Below are 17,747 nucleotides of genomic sequence, written 5' to 3'. Positions count from 1 at the left end.
GGCGCACCTGTTCCTTACTGCAGCACAGGGGAGGCGATGCGTCTGTTCCTTACCAGAGAGTAGGCGAAGCATCTGTTTCTTACTCTAATCCGGTGCGATGCGACAAGATGGCGCCGCGATGCGACGATCAGGTGCGATGCGACAAAATGGCATCTTGGATGCGATGCGACAACGTTGGATGCGATGCATGCACGCCTGACGGCCTACGGCGAAAACAATGAACTTTGGAGCCGCGACAGGCCCTGTGACACGCTTCTCCGGTGACAACGGCAACCTCTGCAATGGGGGCACGCTTCTCTGGTGATGCGACACGCTTCGTCTGCGATGCGAAGGCGAACAGCTGCGACAGCAGCACGCTTCTTCGGCGATGCAATGGCAACTGCTGCGGCGGCTACACGCTTCTCCTCATTGCGTCGCGCTTCCCGCTCCCAGCGACACACAGTCTCTCAGAGGGCCCAAACAAAAGCAGGCACCTCACTGCAGGTAGAATTCCCAGCAAGGGTATTCAGGGGGAGCTGGTGGTTAAGTCTTCGTGTCCCTGAGACTTCAGAACAGGAGGCAAGCTCAGCTTCAAGCCCTTGGAGATCTTCCTCAAGATAGTAAAATTACACACAAAGTTCCTTTTCTCCTTTCCGTGGCAATAAGTAACCACTGCAGGCCAAGCCCAAGCAGCAAACAGCACAGGGGCAGTCTCCTCCTCCAGCTTCCTTGTTTTCTCTCCTAGGCAAAGGGGTAGTCTTGATTCCCAGAAGTGATCTAAAGGTCTGGGCCCCAATATTTATACTACAAAATCCTTTGTTCCCTGACGGCAGAGAGTGTCTGTACCGAGTCAAAACCAGTTCTGTCCTCCTGGGTGCAGCTTCCTGGCAGGAGGTGGAGACAGCATTGTTTGAGAGCAGACCTGGCCCAGATAGCTGAAAGGAAATCTCCTCCCCCTACTCTCTATTCTATGAGGGCTCAGGTCAGTGAAAGGTAATCTCCTCCCCCTACTCTCTATTCAATGCAGGTCTTATTCAGCCTAGCCCTGACCCATCAGACTGCTAGAGCCAAGGCCCTCTCCAGCCCCCTGTCACTCATAAACCAGACATGGAATACACAAACCCAGCAGAGACATACTGGATGGTTAGACAAGAAAATACCTACTTTCTAAAAGTGGTATTTTCAAACACAGAAGGTAAAAATCACCTTCACTAAAAGATGTATTTTAACAGTCTGAGTGTAGGCATACTAAACTCGAATTTTTACCTTATTCCTTGGGTCAGTAAGGATTATAAGATGTTATAATCAAACTGCCCATTCTTGCCTATGGGAACAGGTAGCCTTGCAATAGTGAAAAACGAAATTGGCTGCAAGTCACTATCAGAACATGCCACACATATCAGGGCATGTCCTACCTTTCACATACACTGCAACCCTGCCCATGGGGGTACCTTGGGCCTACCTTAGGGGTGACCAACAAGTAGACAAGGGAAGGTTTAGGGACTGGCAAGTGGGTGCACTTGCCAAGTCGACAGGGCAGTCCCAGACTGCACGCAGGCTATGCAATGGCAGGCCTGAGCCATATTTTACAAGCTGCTTCTGTGGGTGGCATAACCAGTGCTGCTAGCCCACCAGCAGCATTTGATTTACAGGCCCTGGGCACACATGGTGCACTATACTAGGGTCTGACAAGTAAATCAAATAGCCAATCATGGAGTCATTAATCCATTACAGCAATTTACAATAGGGAGCACTTGCACTTTGGCCCTGAATAGCAGTGGCAAAGTGCCCAAAGCATCTAGACCAGCAAAAACATAGCCAAAACACAGGAGGCAACAGCCAAAAAATGGAAGGGAGACCTACGCCAATGGTGTCAGGTCTAACACTCATTAAGAATTACACATCAATTATGGAATTGCCAACAAAATCATTAACACGTGCAGTTGGAATAAAGACTAAGATCAATTCCATCCATGTCTATCTGACAAACTTCAAAGCATTAAAAACATTTGGAGATTCATAAGAATGGTTAGCAAAAAGCTGCAGTGCTCACATTCTCAATTACACAAATTTGTATGACAGGAACAATACCTACCTTACCCTTCACCATTAGACGTACATATGTTGCTTGTATGTCAATGTCAACTAGCGAGGTATCCAGGTATCTTAGGAAACAAATAACAATAATTATATTTAAGATGTGAGAAATACCACCACATCTTTTCAGTTGGAGATATCTTTTGCTTCATCATTATTTGATATGTCATATCTTTGGACCATGCATCCCTCTCAGCACTTCCAAAAACTAAAGCCAGACTCTAGAGATGAGCTAAATACACTATTAAGGATTCTTTATGTTGCCTGTAGAGAATCTGTGCAATGAACCATAGTATCACATAATGATCATTCAGTAAGAAAGCTTGAAACTAGGCACCTACAAAGAATCTGTCACTGAGCACGCTAACATCAGACGACATGGGATATATTTGTTACTTCATTTTAACAACTGTTGATTTATGCTATAAGATGGTACATTGGTATTCCTTCCAAAGTCACTATAGTCCAGATAGATTTTGTAAAATTGCTGCTGACAACATTATTTATATGTTGGGAATGTGCAAATTGTTGTTGCTGCCAGAAATAAATGTTTAAAAAATGTCTGCTAAATCAAGGGGTAAATTCATGTAACACATTTTAATGATTGAGGGAGCAAATGCTGTTTGTGTCAGACAGTTTTGATATTATTTTAATGGACACACTAGTTAAATACAGATTAAATTAAAAGACTTACAATTGAACATATGATTCACGACACTGGAAAATGCGAACTCACAATTTGAAAATATGTTATCATGGTATAGAAACCTAAGTGCCATATGAACCACACGGACAGAGCTGATCTTAGGTGAGGTATTTTAAACCTACCTTTTGATGCTCTGTGTGCTAGGCCAGAGACTTATTTTTATAACTTGTCAGCGTTCAGTCCAATTTAAGCACGACCCAAAAATCTTTTCTGAATATTATTAACTTTTTTGTTCATCGAGGACGGCACGCAATGTGTATAACACACACACGGGGCTCCAGCATTTCTTGTATGAATGAAAGCTTTTTTTAATGTACTTCTTATCAAAGTAAGTGGTCCCTAAGGGGGAAGTGTGACCCTTGACTTCCACAGCAGTAGTTCTAAAAACCATTCTTATAAGTATGGTTTGTTATGCGATTTGTGCATTCATTCTCAAGTTAACATAAATCCTGTTCTAAAGTAAGGAGAACGATTTGCAATTTACAGAATTGATATTATGACAGGGTGCTCTTATTTAGTGATGGCATAGTGAAAGGGATAAAGTGGACTAATAGTGTGCAAGTGCTATACACAATAATAATCTAAACATGTGACTGATGGAGACATTGTGATGCTACAAGCAACACGCGGGTTAAGAGTGTAGAAATCCACACTCAACTTAAATTAAAAAATAGTCCACTGTAGAGGTTGTCGACGTTTTGACCCACAATGCAAATTTAATTAGGAAAGGGTCATCATCAGGACAGAATATTGTAGGATGCACCTAAAATGAAAGAGTCACGGGTCTATTCGTTTTGAAAGTATGTTGAGTAGATGATAAAAAAAATGTAAATGGAGGTCTTGTGACCTACCAAAGGGATTGTGGCCACAGTCCCACGGTTCTAGATGTGTATGTCACTAGATCTGGGGGTACTTCATCTGGCTTGCTTCAGAAGTGGGCAAGCTGAGAGGAGAGATAATGGATATTAGTTTCCTGTGTATTGACATCAAATTGTTGAAGTGTCCTAATAGTGCAAACTTACCAGGAATGGTAAGTAGTGGTAAGTCTCTTGGTGGTGGATGGAATAATAGTCACCAGGACGAAACCGGAAGTGTGAGGAACCAATTAATTAAGGTGCTCAGTGTGCTTATTCATTAATGAGGTCTCTGGAAGAGTCAGAGCAATAATGTCAATGGTTGTCACAGATCTAATGGCAACATGGACATTGCAAGGTTGTGGCCTACCATACAAAGTCTGTGGATCCACTTAATAGATGGGTGGGCAGTGGGGTACAGCGTTGAACCCGATTGTTAATTAAAAACAAATAGGATGAATTAAAGAAACGCTTCCTCGCATGCCATTAAAAGTACGTGAGGAAAGAAAATGCCCAGTGTTACCAAAGGAGAAAGATTGCTCAGATCAACAGTGCCTGTCACCATGTAAAGTCGACTATTAATAACAGTAAGTTAATTAAGTTAGACACATGCAGGAAAGCTAACTGTTATGCACAAGGTAGCTGAGGGGTATAGCTCAAACTTACTACTGTAGATAATAAATAAACCATCCGGCAGTACATAACTACAACAAAATGCGGCAGCAATGTCCAGAAAGCGACTTTGGAAATCAAAGACGGAAAAAAGGCAGCACTGTCTTATATGATTATGGTTAACATAGTTAGTAATTCAGTCGACTTTGCATTATACATGGGTGGCAAATTAGGACACAGTCAAATAAACAATACACCGCACCAACTTCTTACAGGAGTTTTCCTTCCTCGGGTATATTTAATCGAAAGCTAGGAAGCTTTTCTTTCATTTATCCTATTCATTTTATAAGTCACTAGTAAAGTGTTACTGCATGTACCCAGGGTCTGTAAATTAAATGCTACTAGTGGGCCTGCAGCATTGGTTGTGCCACCCACTTAAGTAGCATTTCAAACTTTTCCCAGCCCTGCCATTGCAACCTGTGTACACAGTTTTAAACTGACTTTTCAAACTGGCAAAATATTAAATTGCCAGGCTCAAGTCTGCCTTTTTAATACATGCGAGTCGCGCATAGGGTAAGCCGTAAACAGTCCACAGTGCAGGGTGCAATGTATTTTAAAAGTAGGACATGTAATGTTAAGTTTCACAGTAGCTGGTAGTGACGAACTTAAATTCATTTTTTCACAAATGCAAGGACTGCTTCTTTCATAGGATAACATTGGAGTTACCTTATTACATTCAATAAGCCCTAGGGGCGCCTCGCAATTTGTGACTAAATGCGAGTCGCAAATTGCGAAACACTAACTGAAATGTACAACAGTGTTATTACACTGTTTTGCGATTCCCAATGGTGTTGCAGATTGCGAGGCTCATTAATATTAATGAGCCTCTCGCAATTTGCGAGCCCATTGGGAATGCCAGCCCTCCCAGGGATGGTGGCCTGCTGGGCTCAGCAGACCACCATGTCTGGGATGCTTTTTAATAAAGCAGCTTTATTTATTTTTTAAATGAAGCCCGTTTTTTCTCAAAGGAAAATGGGATGCATTTAAAAAAGAAAAATGAAACTTTTCAGTTCCATTTTTTTAAGGGCAGGTAGTGGTCTCTGGGACCCCTGCCTGCTCTTAAAAAATATTTTCCAACATACTCACAAAGGGGAAGGGGTCCCCTTCCTCTTTGCGAGTGGTTTATCACCTACTTGAAGTAGGTGGTAAACTGCGAGTGTTTTGCGGCCGCAAATGCGGTCGCAAAACACTAGTACATAGCATGTTGACTCGCTATTAGGAAGGGACGCCCCTTCCTAATAGCGAGAGCCGCAAATGCTATTTTGCGAGTCAGTGACTCGCAAAATAGCATTTGTACATGCTCTTACCTTTTTTGCGGCCGCAAACGGAAGGTTCTCCGTTTGCGGACGCAAAAAAGGGTCGTAAATCTGGCCCTAACTTCCAAATGGGAACAGGTGAATAGGTCATGTTTGGTGTCTTTGGAATTGTAATGAAAAATCCTCTTTCATGATAAAGTTGGACTTTGAACTACAATTTTGAAAAATCCACTGTTAGAAAGTTGGTATTTACCTCCCCTAGCCAGTTAGTGCTTGCAGCCCATCTTTGGGTCACATGACTGGGTGTAGTTGGAAGTTGGTCTTTGTGTATTCTTCCTAGACTGCCACACACAATAGAGACCTTAGGTGTGGCTGGGTGGGCCAACACTGGCGGAGTTAGGCACAGCCCCAATTACACCTGAATAGTCTGTGTCCTGCCTTCACACAAAGGATTGCATACCCCCTGTAGTTAGTCTGGAGCCAGGAGAGGCAGTAAACCAATGCACTTCGAAGGGAATGCCATAGACATTTCTCTCACTTCAAATAAGGCACCAGACATACACATTGGACCTTAGACACCAACTCATCAGTACACTGCAAAGAAGGACTGCTGTCCTACTGAAATGACTGCCACTCTGCTGGCCTGCTGACCTGATTGACTGCTGCCCTGATGTGGTGGCCTGCGGCCCTCTAGCCTGGGTGAGAAGAACTGGACCTGCAACCTGAACCCAGGGCCACCAGAGTGACACCAAGGGGCAGTCTCTTATAACCAGAACCTAGACTCGGCAACCGTGAGTCCTACCCTGCCAAGTTTTGCCAGTCCTGGACCCTTGGATCTGAATCTGAATCTAGAAAATGTCTTTTAGAAAAGGGGACACATTGCTGGGTGATTGCCTTCAGATTTGTTAGCATGTGAATGAGCTTTTGATGTCCCAGAAAGGATGTTTGTTACATTTTTTCTAGAATAGCATTATGTTAAAAACAACCATTCTAGCTATAAACTGCTTGGTAGCATCCAACCCCATCCTGATAGGGCCATAATTGACAAGATGTTTTACTTTTCTAACTCTTAAGTGTTTTCTCAATTGACACAACACCCTTCTCATTATGCTGTGTATGAGTGACCACTTCACTGGCGAGAGTGGACTTTGAAAGAAGGCCAAAAGGGAAGTTGTTTGAGGCATATGAAAATCATTTAGGCAAAAAGACATGATGAGTTCCCGTAACTGCTATGTTTTTGAGCAAAGTTGTGTACTGTTGATGCAAACACAATGTCTGGATTTCGTTTAATATGTGTGTCAATGCAATATCCACAAGAAAACCAAATTTCAAAGGAGACGTGTTTCATCCACTCCTCCAGGAAAGGACAGCGGTAAAGGGAATTTGAGACATTTTCTGGTATTGCCATGGATGCAAATTCTTCTGTCTTCCTAAGATGTTACAATAGGTTCCTGTGTATTCCTTAAGTCAGTTTGTTGAGCATCTCCCAAGAGAAAAGTGTGAAGTTTTGCAAGAGGCTCTTTAAAGAAAGCATGACCTCCTCCATAGTCACATATTATTGTGGAGGGATCAAGCTCTGGCTTCGGCCAACATGTGTTATGGGAAATCTATCTGGAGCTCCTCATGGCGAAGCCTCATGTTGTTGACTCCAGAAGTACAGCACAAGATGTTGGAATTACTACAGAATTGTTCTTCATTTGATTGGTTCTTAGTCTACAGGGAAGTTCAGAAAAAGAAAACTGCAGAAAATACCTTAGGGTCAGTATGCCGGAAGAAAATTGAACAATTTCCAAAAACATTTCAAAAGACTTTCACAAGCGCAAGCAGAGTTTCCATATTCCATTCTGGAAGAGACAACTACAGAACCAGAGACAATAGGTTTAGTCCTTTCAAGGAAAACAGCATTCAGGACCTGCAGGAAAGTCTCCCTCAAAATAATTATCCAGCCTTCCCCCACCATTTTGCACCCCAACGGTGAGTGTATTTCCAACTTTCTCTTGGCATGGAAAAAAGGTTACAAAGGACATGTGGACATTAGATATTGTGTAGAAAGGGTAAAAATTAGATTTTCTTCTTTTCCTCCTCAAATTCCATCAAAGTAGGTGAATCCTGCTATGCTGGATAAGCTAATTCAAGAAACTCAGTTCCCACAAAAGACAAGTGCAATACAGTGGCTTCTAAGACTCTGTGGAAATAAGAGATTTACTTCTTCTATTTTCTAGTCAGGAAGAAAAGGTTCCAGACAAGAGTTGCACCCTATCCTAGACCTCAAGAGGGCAGACCAGTGGGTCAGGAAGAAAATAAATTCAGAAAGTTGGCTCTTCATCACATTTGTCTTCTTCTTTAAAAAGGAGATAGAATGTGTGGTTTGGATCTTCAGGATACCTAGTTTGATGGACCGATCTGCAGCACACAGTGGAGCTTCTTGCACTTCATAGTTGGCAACAGACAGTATCAATACAAGATGCTGCCATCTGGACTTAAATTGGCTCCCAGAGCATTCTCAAAGTCATGTAGTGGTAACAGCTTTTTGCACTGAAAGGAGTTCTTTTTTACTCTTATCTAGACTCTTATCTAGATTGGGTGACTAAGTCTGTGTATGATCTGGTGACAAGAGACTTTCTTCATGATCATGATGCACACATCAATTTGAAGAAAAGCGTGTTACGTACTTTTTTTGCAAAACAGTCTTAAAGCTGGTCGGCTATAGAGTGGATGCTCAAAAGACAAGTTTTGTACGTTTAGCCATACACTACGATGTCTGAATTTCTGACAAAGCATTGATGATTGGGGTCCTGAATTTCGACATCAACATTTGTGACTTGAAATTTGTGTTTTTTTCTACTTGAAAATTTAGTTGAATGACTGCAGAGGGAATGTAAAACCAAATCATTTGGTTTCACAGTTGAAAAATAACGAATCATGAATTGCAAACTGGAAACAGTCTCAAATTACCACTGTTGCATTGGCAGTCCAGACGATATCACATAGCAAGGAAATGAGTCAGAAGAAGTGTTAGAGGGCAGTGGAGAGGTGCACTGGTGTTGAACACTACATGAAGAATAGAAACTGGAAATCCTAGTGGAGGTAAATTTTGCAGACTATGAAAAGATATCCACAGAGATCTCTCATGCTGTACCTTAGGCCACATGTGTTTTTTAATCTGGATCCAGATCAGACAAGGGAACACTCTCATTGTAATAATCAACTAGACATTAGATGAATCACGAAGATATGGTACGATGTATTGTCTAGATAAAGGAGAGGATGGACTCCAGGATACGGGCTGCTACAAGCGGAGGCAGGGCAAACAATACACCACCACTAGTTCCCTTGGAAGAAATCATAGAAAGCAGCTTTCAGCCATAGAGCATGACTGACTGAAGACCGCTCCATTGTCAAATCAGCTCCAGTACCCACTGCACCAGATAAGCCTTAAGAGTGCCAGAGAGGCATAAGTCGGACGGTAGACATAGGCAAACAGACATCCCACATCACACAGAATGTAGAACCAGTCATTTTACACAAACAATGCACATGGCTCTCAAACACAATGCACCATTAGGCATGAAGCCTATGCAGTAATGCCCTGTAAGCACAGCTTCACTTGCTGCCCTGTTAGCAGAGTTGTACTTGTACCTGTCCATGCACCCCTTGAGGATCTGGCATACACCACCATGCAAACAATTACCATGACCTACTGTAGCACTTATGAATAACAGTTATACTGCATTTGTAGCAAACATGAGAAGTAGGTTGTTTTAGCATTGCCATAATTTATTGCAGCATCACAAATGCTCTGCGTCCTCAAAGATTCTGCAATCCACGTTGTACATGTAGACACAAAAGAACAGAAGACAGCCCAACAGAAGAGCCAACTGGGGCTGTTACATCACAAGGGACCCATCCAGTGTACCACTTGAATGAGCAGCACTAGACGACACCCAAGCAAAACATGTGACTGCCAATAAAGGCATCATTGCTACACCCTCGCCTTCTTTGGCACCAATATTAACTTGCAGTACACAGCAGTCAGAGTTAAAGAAAAGAGCAGTCAGAAGTGACCCATATGGAGGAAGACCTGAATAATACCATCATAGATGGCTTTCAGAACATGACATGAAGTGTCATGGAAATGCCCCAGGATGTGATCCCACTGTGCCTGGTCCTCACAAAAAGGCTCTGCGACACAGAGATAATCGAAATGCCATTCAGACACCCACCTACAAGCAATCAGGAGCTCTGTGGACAGAATGTACTTCAACACATCCGCCTTGTAAAGATGTACTGCAAACCTACAGGTCAAGCTCCTGCACTGTAGGAGTGATGTGACCCAGCGCCTGAGGAAGGTTGCCAATGAGCTGTAAGAGTTCTAGTTCTTGAATGCGGCCATTAGACTAGGTCTATCACTATCGAAGAGTGAAGCAGGCGCCAGCAATAGTAGTGCTTCAGTGGGAGAGAAAAGCACTTAAAAACAGGCAATAACAAAGTGTAAGGAAGTGCTGGAAACTCCGATACACAAGATGACTGAGACGCCTACTGTGGCAAATTAGATAGGCGAGGAATAAGTTACAAAATTAATTTTGCCATCATTTTCAAGGTTCACTGGCCACTTATAGGACACAGTCAGGTGTACTTTTCTACATATTTCATGTTCTCTTGAGAATAAACAGGGAGTTGTTGGTAATAACCCCAGACATTGCCAATGTGCATTAGTGGGTCTTGGCTGTTGGCCAGACCTATTTTTCCAACACACATAGCTGTCCCTTGCTCATGATTGGATAGCTTTACTGTCCATCACAGCTATTTTCCACTTGATTCATTGTTTCCATGGGGCTCCATATTTTCCCGCTCTCTGCTCTCTGCCGTGTTTCTCCTTCACTTTACACCAGGCCCCCTCTCACTCCGTGCTGCTTCCATCCCTGACCCCTCCGTCTCATTTGTTGCTTCCACCACCACAACCAATCCAGCTTGTTTTTTTAAAATATCCTCCCCAGCCGTGCTTCTTCTTTGCACTACCCTCTCCCCACTTGTCCCACCTTCCCCGAGCCCTACAGCCACTTTTTTTATAAATCTTTTGTGCCCACTGCACTAGCAACAGGTGTCGATATTAAAGTAGTTATGTACCCTTTTCAAGAAGTCCCCTTCCAGTGTTCACGTGCATGCATGCGCACGGTCACCGAGAAATGGACAACCCATTCAAAGATGCTCACAGCAGATGAGTGTGTTTAACCAAGGCTAACTTTGAATGGGTTTGTTAAAATGATACAAATGCATTTACGAGTTCATTCAAATAATACCATATTTTAATGCATTTCTAATGATTTACCAAACCCAAAGATGGCTGCTGTGGTTACACATGCATCCACAGCAGCTATTGAACATAAAAAAGCATTGGCAAAGCCGAGCTAGCAAACTTCAAAAGAATTTGCACCATGTGAGATGATGGGTGGGGATTGGTGTACTTTGTGCAGAGAATTGCCTAAGAGGCACTTATGCCCCCTCCAACTTCTCCCCTATCCTCCACAAAAAATGTTTGCTGAGGTTGCCGCAGGTGTCTAGTTTTTACCCCCAAAACTTTAATGGACAGCAGCTGTTCAGAGCCTCCAAATACGAGCTGGAAACACACTCAGTTCAGGGATTTCCAGCTCACTTCCCTTTCACCATGTGATATTGGCTCTTTACAGGGTGAGCGTCTGAAAGGAACCGATATGTTGCAACAGTTGGCGGCCCCATGCAAATTGACATGTCTGCAAAGCTGGTAGATTTCAGTGTGGAGGCCTTCTGGCTTTGACAGTGCTTGTTTTGCTCTTGTTCTCATGATGCTCAGTTCAGCAGTTGTCAGTCACATTCCTTATGCATGCCTTGCTCCCAGGATCTCTTGCTGCATCTTTTTAGGTCGAGCCTAGTTCAGCGCGCATGTGCTGATCTAGGAGATGACCTTTGGAAATTGGTCAGCTCTTTTCAAGCAGTCGTACTTGTGATGGCATCCACATTGTGGGAGCGAGCAGCAGCGCGCAGGAGCCAGGTGTTTTCAATTAGCGTGGCTGCGCGCGCTGCCTCCTCCACCGCCTGTCTTACCCCGCTCTCCCTTGTCAACTTGTTTGGAAATGTTTACTCCCAGAGCGTTTTGCTCTCGGGAGCCAGCAGCGGCGCGCAGGCTGCCATCTGTTTTGGGTCAGGTTACAAACACTTTCACTTTTGCGGCCGCGCTTGTTTTTGGAGCTGCTGAAAAAGGTACATGATAATGATACCCATGTTGTCAACGAAGCCTTTTTTAAACTTTGTTCCGGATTAACGGTAATGAGACAATTAAAACTTTGCAGCACAACAGAATAAAAGCTCACATTCTGCCTCAGAGAGAACTTGAAGAGGGGTAAAGTGTGGCGGACACCGATATGTGCATCGCGCCTGTGTGCAAAAGGCAACTTGTGAGAGTGCAGTAGAAATCAAAATAAAATGCACATGGCCCTGGTGCGTCTGCACACAGCCGTTTTCAAGCAAAATGATCATTTTTAAAAAGTGCCACAGATTCGCCAGGTGCAGTACGTCACTTCCGCACAACAATACAGATGAGCACAGATGTAATGCATGCTGTTGTGTGTCTACAGCACGTCACATGCCGCAAATATGCATGCCGTGCACGTGAGGAAGTGGGCATCAATAAATAGCATGAGTATAATCGTATGATATAACATCAATTAAAAAAAACATGTGGAAAACAAAAACATAGAAAAGAGGAGGAGAACCATGGCCACCACTCATGACTGAAAGTACCAACGTCACCAACTGACAAGACAAGCAACAGTGAAGCAATCAACAACATACAGATGGTTATCCAGTCCAGCCAACTCTGGACTGGGCACCAAAAACGGTCCCCCAAGTAACAGCATAAGAGCCACAAACTGCACACAGCAGGCGAGGGTAGCGAGCATGCCCATACCTGCATAGATGCAGCCGTGACAGAAGTCCCTGCGCGCCCCCAGCCATAATTTAGAAACAGAACTCTTCATAGGAAGTGTTAGACCTGTCAGCCCTTTGGCAGTTCCCTCCTCATTTTATTATTTTTTGTCCCTTTTCACCTTCTCATTTTTTCTGTCTACTAAACTTTTTGGGTGTGGACGTAGAGGCTCTGGGCGCCCCATTCTCACTAATTGAGGGTGAGGCGCAAGGTGTCTCACTAAAATGGAAGAAGGGATTTAGTGTTGTCACAAAATGGTGGATTAAACTGTCACCCTAGGACCTGGGCCATAGACTATCATGAGGGGTTCCGGAACCTTCTGGACCACTCTGGTCAGTCAGGGCCCAGGTTATAAATAGGGGTGAGGTAGGTCGGCCATTTTAGGTTGATAGGTGGGCTGTGAGGTAGACAGGAGTAAGGCATCTGAGTGGGGAGGTGGATGCGCTAGAGAGGGAAATTGATAGTTCTGAGGTTCTGCGATACTTCCCTCCTCAGCCGATACCACCCTCGACCTTTTGACCTGTCCCTGTCCCCGGCCACTGTCTGAGGTCACCTTTACCCAGGGCGCTCCTACTTAATCAAGACCTCTGAAGAGAGTCAGGGAAGCGAGACACCCTCCTGGACTATCACTCCTACATCCTGGTAGACCCCTAGGATACTGGACTCCAGAACTATCGACTGATCATCTTCCTGACAGAGAGGAAGGAGACTTGGCTGTAGTCCCCAGGAGTTGGCTTACCAATGTGACTGCCTGGGTGTGCAGATCGCCTGTTTAACTTTAACCACCCCCCCGTCTGGAACCTTAGTTGGGAACACTCACTGCCGCGGACCAGGATCTAGTAGAGCGTCCCTGAAGTCTCTTGGGGCCTTGTGGGGAGATCTGGGGCTCCAGTGTGCCAGTTGTGGGCCAGCGACGCAGCCGGGGGTGTGAGGAGGCTGCGCTGAGGAAACGAGGGCTGTATCGAGCTCTGAAGCGGCCTGACTAGTGTCACGTGACGGGGGTGGATTTTGGAGCGCCGCCCCGCCGCTCCTGGGTGAGTGAGGAAGCCGCGCCCCCCGAGAGCCGCGCTGCTCCTGACGGCGTCGGGTGCGCCTCTAGTCGAAGCGGAGGCTCGAAGTACTGGTGTCGGGGGTGTGAGGACAACGAAGAGCTGAGGATGACCTCCCCCCGGCGTTGAACTCCTCCAGAGACCGTTACTGAGGTGAGGCCGACGGACTGGGGGGGGAAACGCTGTGGAGCGGGGCCTCAACTCACTTGGAAGCCTGCAAGTCGCAAAGATCCTGGGGAGGCGGGCGGAAGAAAAAGGTCCCTGGTTTCGCCCCTCCCCGAGGAGAAACCCCCCTTGAATGTCAAGTTTTGGTAGAAATTAGCCAGGAACTCGGACCCTGTCTCCGTGAAGCACCCCGTGAGGAGGAAGCCAGGCATAGAGTAAGCTGGGCCTCCTGGGGGTAAACTTTCAACAAGAGGACTAGAACTGACAGCCTACATAAGACTATCCCTGGTACATCAAAGTATAGAGCTTAGTGCATCCAACTGTTTCCGAGCGCATTGTGGGATTTGAGAATAGCGCTGGGGGTGCCCTTATCGTGTATACCCTGGAGGAAACTTGCTAGAGTAACAATCTGGTCCCAAAGACCTTGTAGGATCTTGAATTAGCTGTAATGTACTCATCTGCCTTGAAGAAGATTGTACAGAATATATAACCATTTGATTGCCAGTGGGATGTACATGTTATACGTGGTACTGTAATTGGGGCTGGAATTTAAGGCGCTGGGTTACATTATCCTGTGTTGATGAATTATCTGCCAATCTGATGTTGACTAGTATTACCATTTAGAACATAATGCAATGTTGTGAAACTGGAATGTAGAGGATAAAAACCAAATTGATTCATTTGAAAAGGGAAGATAAACTTTTCTACCTTTTTTTTTTTAAAAAGAACAGTGTAGTGTCCTTTCTTTTGGGTGGTGCTGCGCAAGATTGTGAGCTGAGTAGGATGCAAGCATGAAAGGCCAAGTGGAGATGTTAGCCTGTTGACCTGGGCCAAGCTACCCCTAGGACATAGGTCCAACAAGTTGGTGCTCAGCGGTGGGATCCTCATTCAGTGCTTGCATCCGCTTGGTAGCAGTTTTGCGCGCATCACCACCTACACTGGATTGTTTTGGCTGGAGTTTTCTCCAGATTGTTTTCCTAATTGGAGGTTTTTAAAATTGTCCTGTGTATATTTCCTTTTTGGGAAAGTCTTCCAGAGTAAAGTTCTTGTTGACTGTGTGGGGTCCCATCTGGCAGGATGGAATTCGAATTGGGTAGGCTGGAGGAATATACGGTGGCCCAATTGAAGGAATTCTGCCAGGAGCGGGAGGTATTCTTTAAGCAGGGGGCGAAGAAAATGGAGCTCCAAGCCAGCCTGGGTTATGGCCCACCCTAGCGGGAAACGGGAGGAGGAACCAGGACTAGACCCCCTGGAAGAACCGGAAGTCCTCCTTCCCCCTGGGAGCGGAAATATGGACGTTGGGTCCAGGGCCCCATCAAGGGTGGGAAGTAGCGCCTCAGGGGGGAGCTTGTCCTCTGCTGACCTGGTTGACCGAAGGGAAGAGAGGCAGCTTAGAATGGATCTGGCCCGGTTGGAAAAGGAGAGGGAGGAGAGGAGGTTCCTCCATGAGCTCCACTTAAAAGAGTTAGAGCTCAAAGCCCTTCAACTTGGAACCCCCAGCAGTCCTAATGGTGGCAGCATACCGAGAGAGATCCCGAGAGAGTCCAGGCCCTACCTGCCCAAAGATGTGGTTGCTAGCTATGGTATAGGGGATGACATTGTAAAATGGCTGGCTGCTTATGAGGTTTCTCTAAGAGCCCATGGGGTCCCCGAAGCCCAGTGGGGGGGTGGCCTGTATAGGTATATGCCTCCGGTGGGGAGGGATGCCTTGTTGGCGCTAGAACAGCCAGACCAGACCAGGTACCCCGTCATGAAGGTAGCCCTAGTAAGGAAATTTGGACTGACCCCTGAAAAATTTAGGCAGAGGTTTCGGGGCAGTCAGAAGTTGTCCACTCAGAATTGGGTGGACTTCTTGGACTATGCCAGGAAGGCCTTAGAGGGCTGGGTGCAGGGCAGTGATGTCAAGGACTATGAGGGACTGTACAATTTAATTTTAAAGGAGCACCTCCTAGAGAAAAGTTTTCCAGAGCTGCGTCAGCACCTGGTAGACAGCAAGCTAACTAATCCCAGGAAGCTTGCAGAGGAGGCGGATATCTGGGCGAGTACCCGGGATCCTCAAAAGGGACTGGAGGGAATTTCCAAGGGGCTGGTCAGGGCGCCCCCCAGAAGAAAGAGGGGGGAGGCAAAAAGAGGGAGTTCTCTAAAGGCCCCCAAAAGAGTTCACCAGGGAAGGGAGTAGGATTCCCTCCTAAGGTTGGTCCCCACAAACCCCCTTATCCTGACCGTGGTCAGCAGCCTAGGGTTGTCCGATGTTACGAGTGTGGTGAGGTTGGGCACTATAAGGGGGATGCCAAGTGTCCCAAGAGACCACACCCTCCCATTGGAGGAAAGACCCCTGGGGTGGCGAGTGTAGTGCTCGGGGAGGAGTTGCCCCTAGATAAGGGAGGTGAGTGGGCAGGGCTAACCTTAGTGTCCTTAGGGGATTGTGAGATGGTTCCTAAGACCCAGATGCCTTCGAATACTACTAAGTACAGGCAATGGGTCACCATCAATGCCCAGAGGGTGGAGGCTCTGAGGGACACAGGAGCCAGCATGACTATGGTAAGGAGTCAGCTGGTGTCCCCAGAGCAGGTGGTCCCCAATGTAGTCCACCCGGTTGTGATGGCTGACAACCGAGAGGGTCACTATCCGGTGGCCCAGGTTCCCTTTGAGTGGGGAGGGGTGGCGGGTCCTCTACGAGTTGCGATCAGCCCTGCCATGCCGGTCGACTGCCTGTTGGGAAACGACCTTGAACACTCGGCGTGGAAGGAGGTTGAGTTCAGGGCCCACATGGAAATGTTGGGGACCCCTGAGTGGACGTGTGCCCACACTCGGTCCGTGACCACCCGAAGAGGGGACTCACAGAGGTTGGAGTCTGGGACAAAGGCCCAACCAGCTGCCGGAAAGGGTAGACGGGGACGGGGAAAGCCTGCCCCGGCATCTGACCCTCCAAAGGTGGATGGGGCAACTGAGGTGGTCCCGGAGTCTACGGAGGGGGATGCAACATCCCTGGAGGGCTTGCCTACCCCTGCAGACTGGCAGGTGGAGGGAGAACCTACTAGGGAGGAGTTTTGTCAGGCCCAGAAGGAGTGCCCTACCCTTGAGGGTTTACGGCGGCAGGCCGAAGCCCAGGCAGCGGGTAACGATTCGGGGAACTTCCACATATATTGGGAAGATGGACTCCTGTATAGCGAACCCAAGGCTCCGGTGCATGGTTCATCCCGGGCCTTGGTAGTTCCCCAGCGTTACCGAGCCTTCCTATTAGGACTGGCTCACGAAATACCCTTGGCAGGACACTTGGGACAAGACAAGACCTTTGCTCGACTTGTCCCTCATTTTTACTGGCCTCAGATGAGGATTACGTCCGATACCTTTTGTAGGACGTGTGTAACCTGCCAAGCTAGTGGGAAAACGGGGGTGAAGCTGAAGGCTCCCCTGGAACCACTGCCTGTCGTTGGTACCCCCTTTGAAAGGGTGGGCATCGACATTGTCGGGCCATTGGATCCACCAACGTCGGCCGGTCACAGGTTTATCCTGGTTCTGGTGGATCATGCCACACGGTACCCAGAGGCTATACCTTTGAGGACCATTACTGCACCTGCGGTGGCACGGGCCCTTATGGGAATTTTTACCCGGATGGGATTCCCCAAGGAAGTGGTGTCGGACAGAGGTACCAACTTCATGTCGGCATACATGCGGGCTATGTGGAAAGAGTGTGGAGTTACTTACCGGTTCTCCACCCCTTATCACCCCCAGACTAATGGTCTGGTGGAAAGGTTTAACAAAACCTTAAAGGGCATGATCCGGAGTCTGCCCGAGAGCCTGCGGAGGAAATGGGACGTCCTCCTACCTTGTTTGCTGTTTTCGTACAGGGAGGTACCACAGAAGGGAGTGGGCTTCAGCCCCTTCGAGTTGTTGTACGGGCACCCTGTGCGTGGACCCCTCAGCCTGGTGAAGGATGGATGGGAAAAGACTCCCAGAAAACTTCCCCCGGATGTGGTGAGCTACATGCTGGCCTTTCGTAGCCAA

The 17,747-nt window shown here is 46.5% G+C and overlaps 1 protein-coding gene across 1 annotated transcript in view; it reads right to left on the bottom strand.

The window, feature by feature from the left end:
• Positions 1 to 17,747, bottom strand: part of DNAAF11 (dynein axonemal assembly factor 11) — a 130,316-nt gene that overhangs the window by 41,879 nt on the left and 70,690 nt on the right. Inside the window, exon 9 of the mRNA XM_085604905.1 lies at positions 2,075 to 2,144. Within this exon, the coding sequence (XP_085461031.1) occupies positions 2,075 to 2,144 (70 nt within the window). The remainder of the gene's footprint in view (positions 1 to 2,074; positions 2,145 to 17,747) is intronic.

Source organism: Triturus cristatus, chromosome 5_1, assembly GCF_964204655.1.
Source record: "Triturus cristatus chromosome 5_1, aTriCri1.1, whole genome shotgun sequence".
Taxonomy (NCBI): domain Eukaryota; kingdom Metazoa; phylum Chordata; class Amphibia; order Caudata; family Salamandridae; genus Triturus; species Triturus cristatus.
This window is presented reverse-complemented; position numbering and strand designations above follow the sequence as displayed.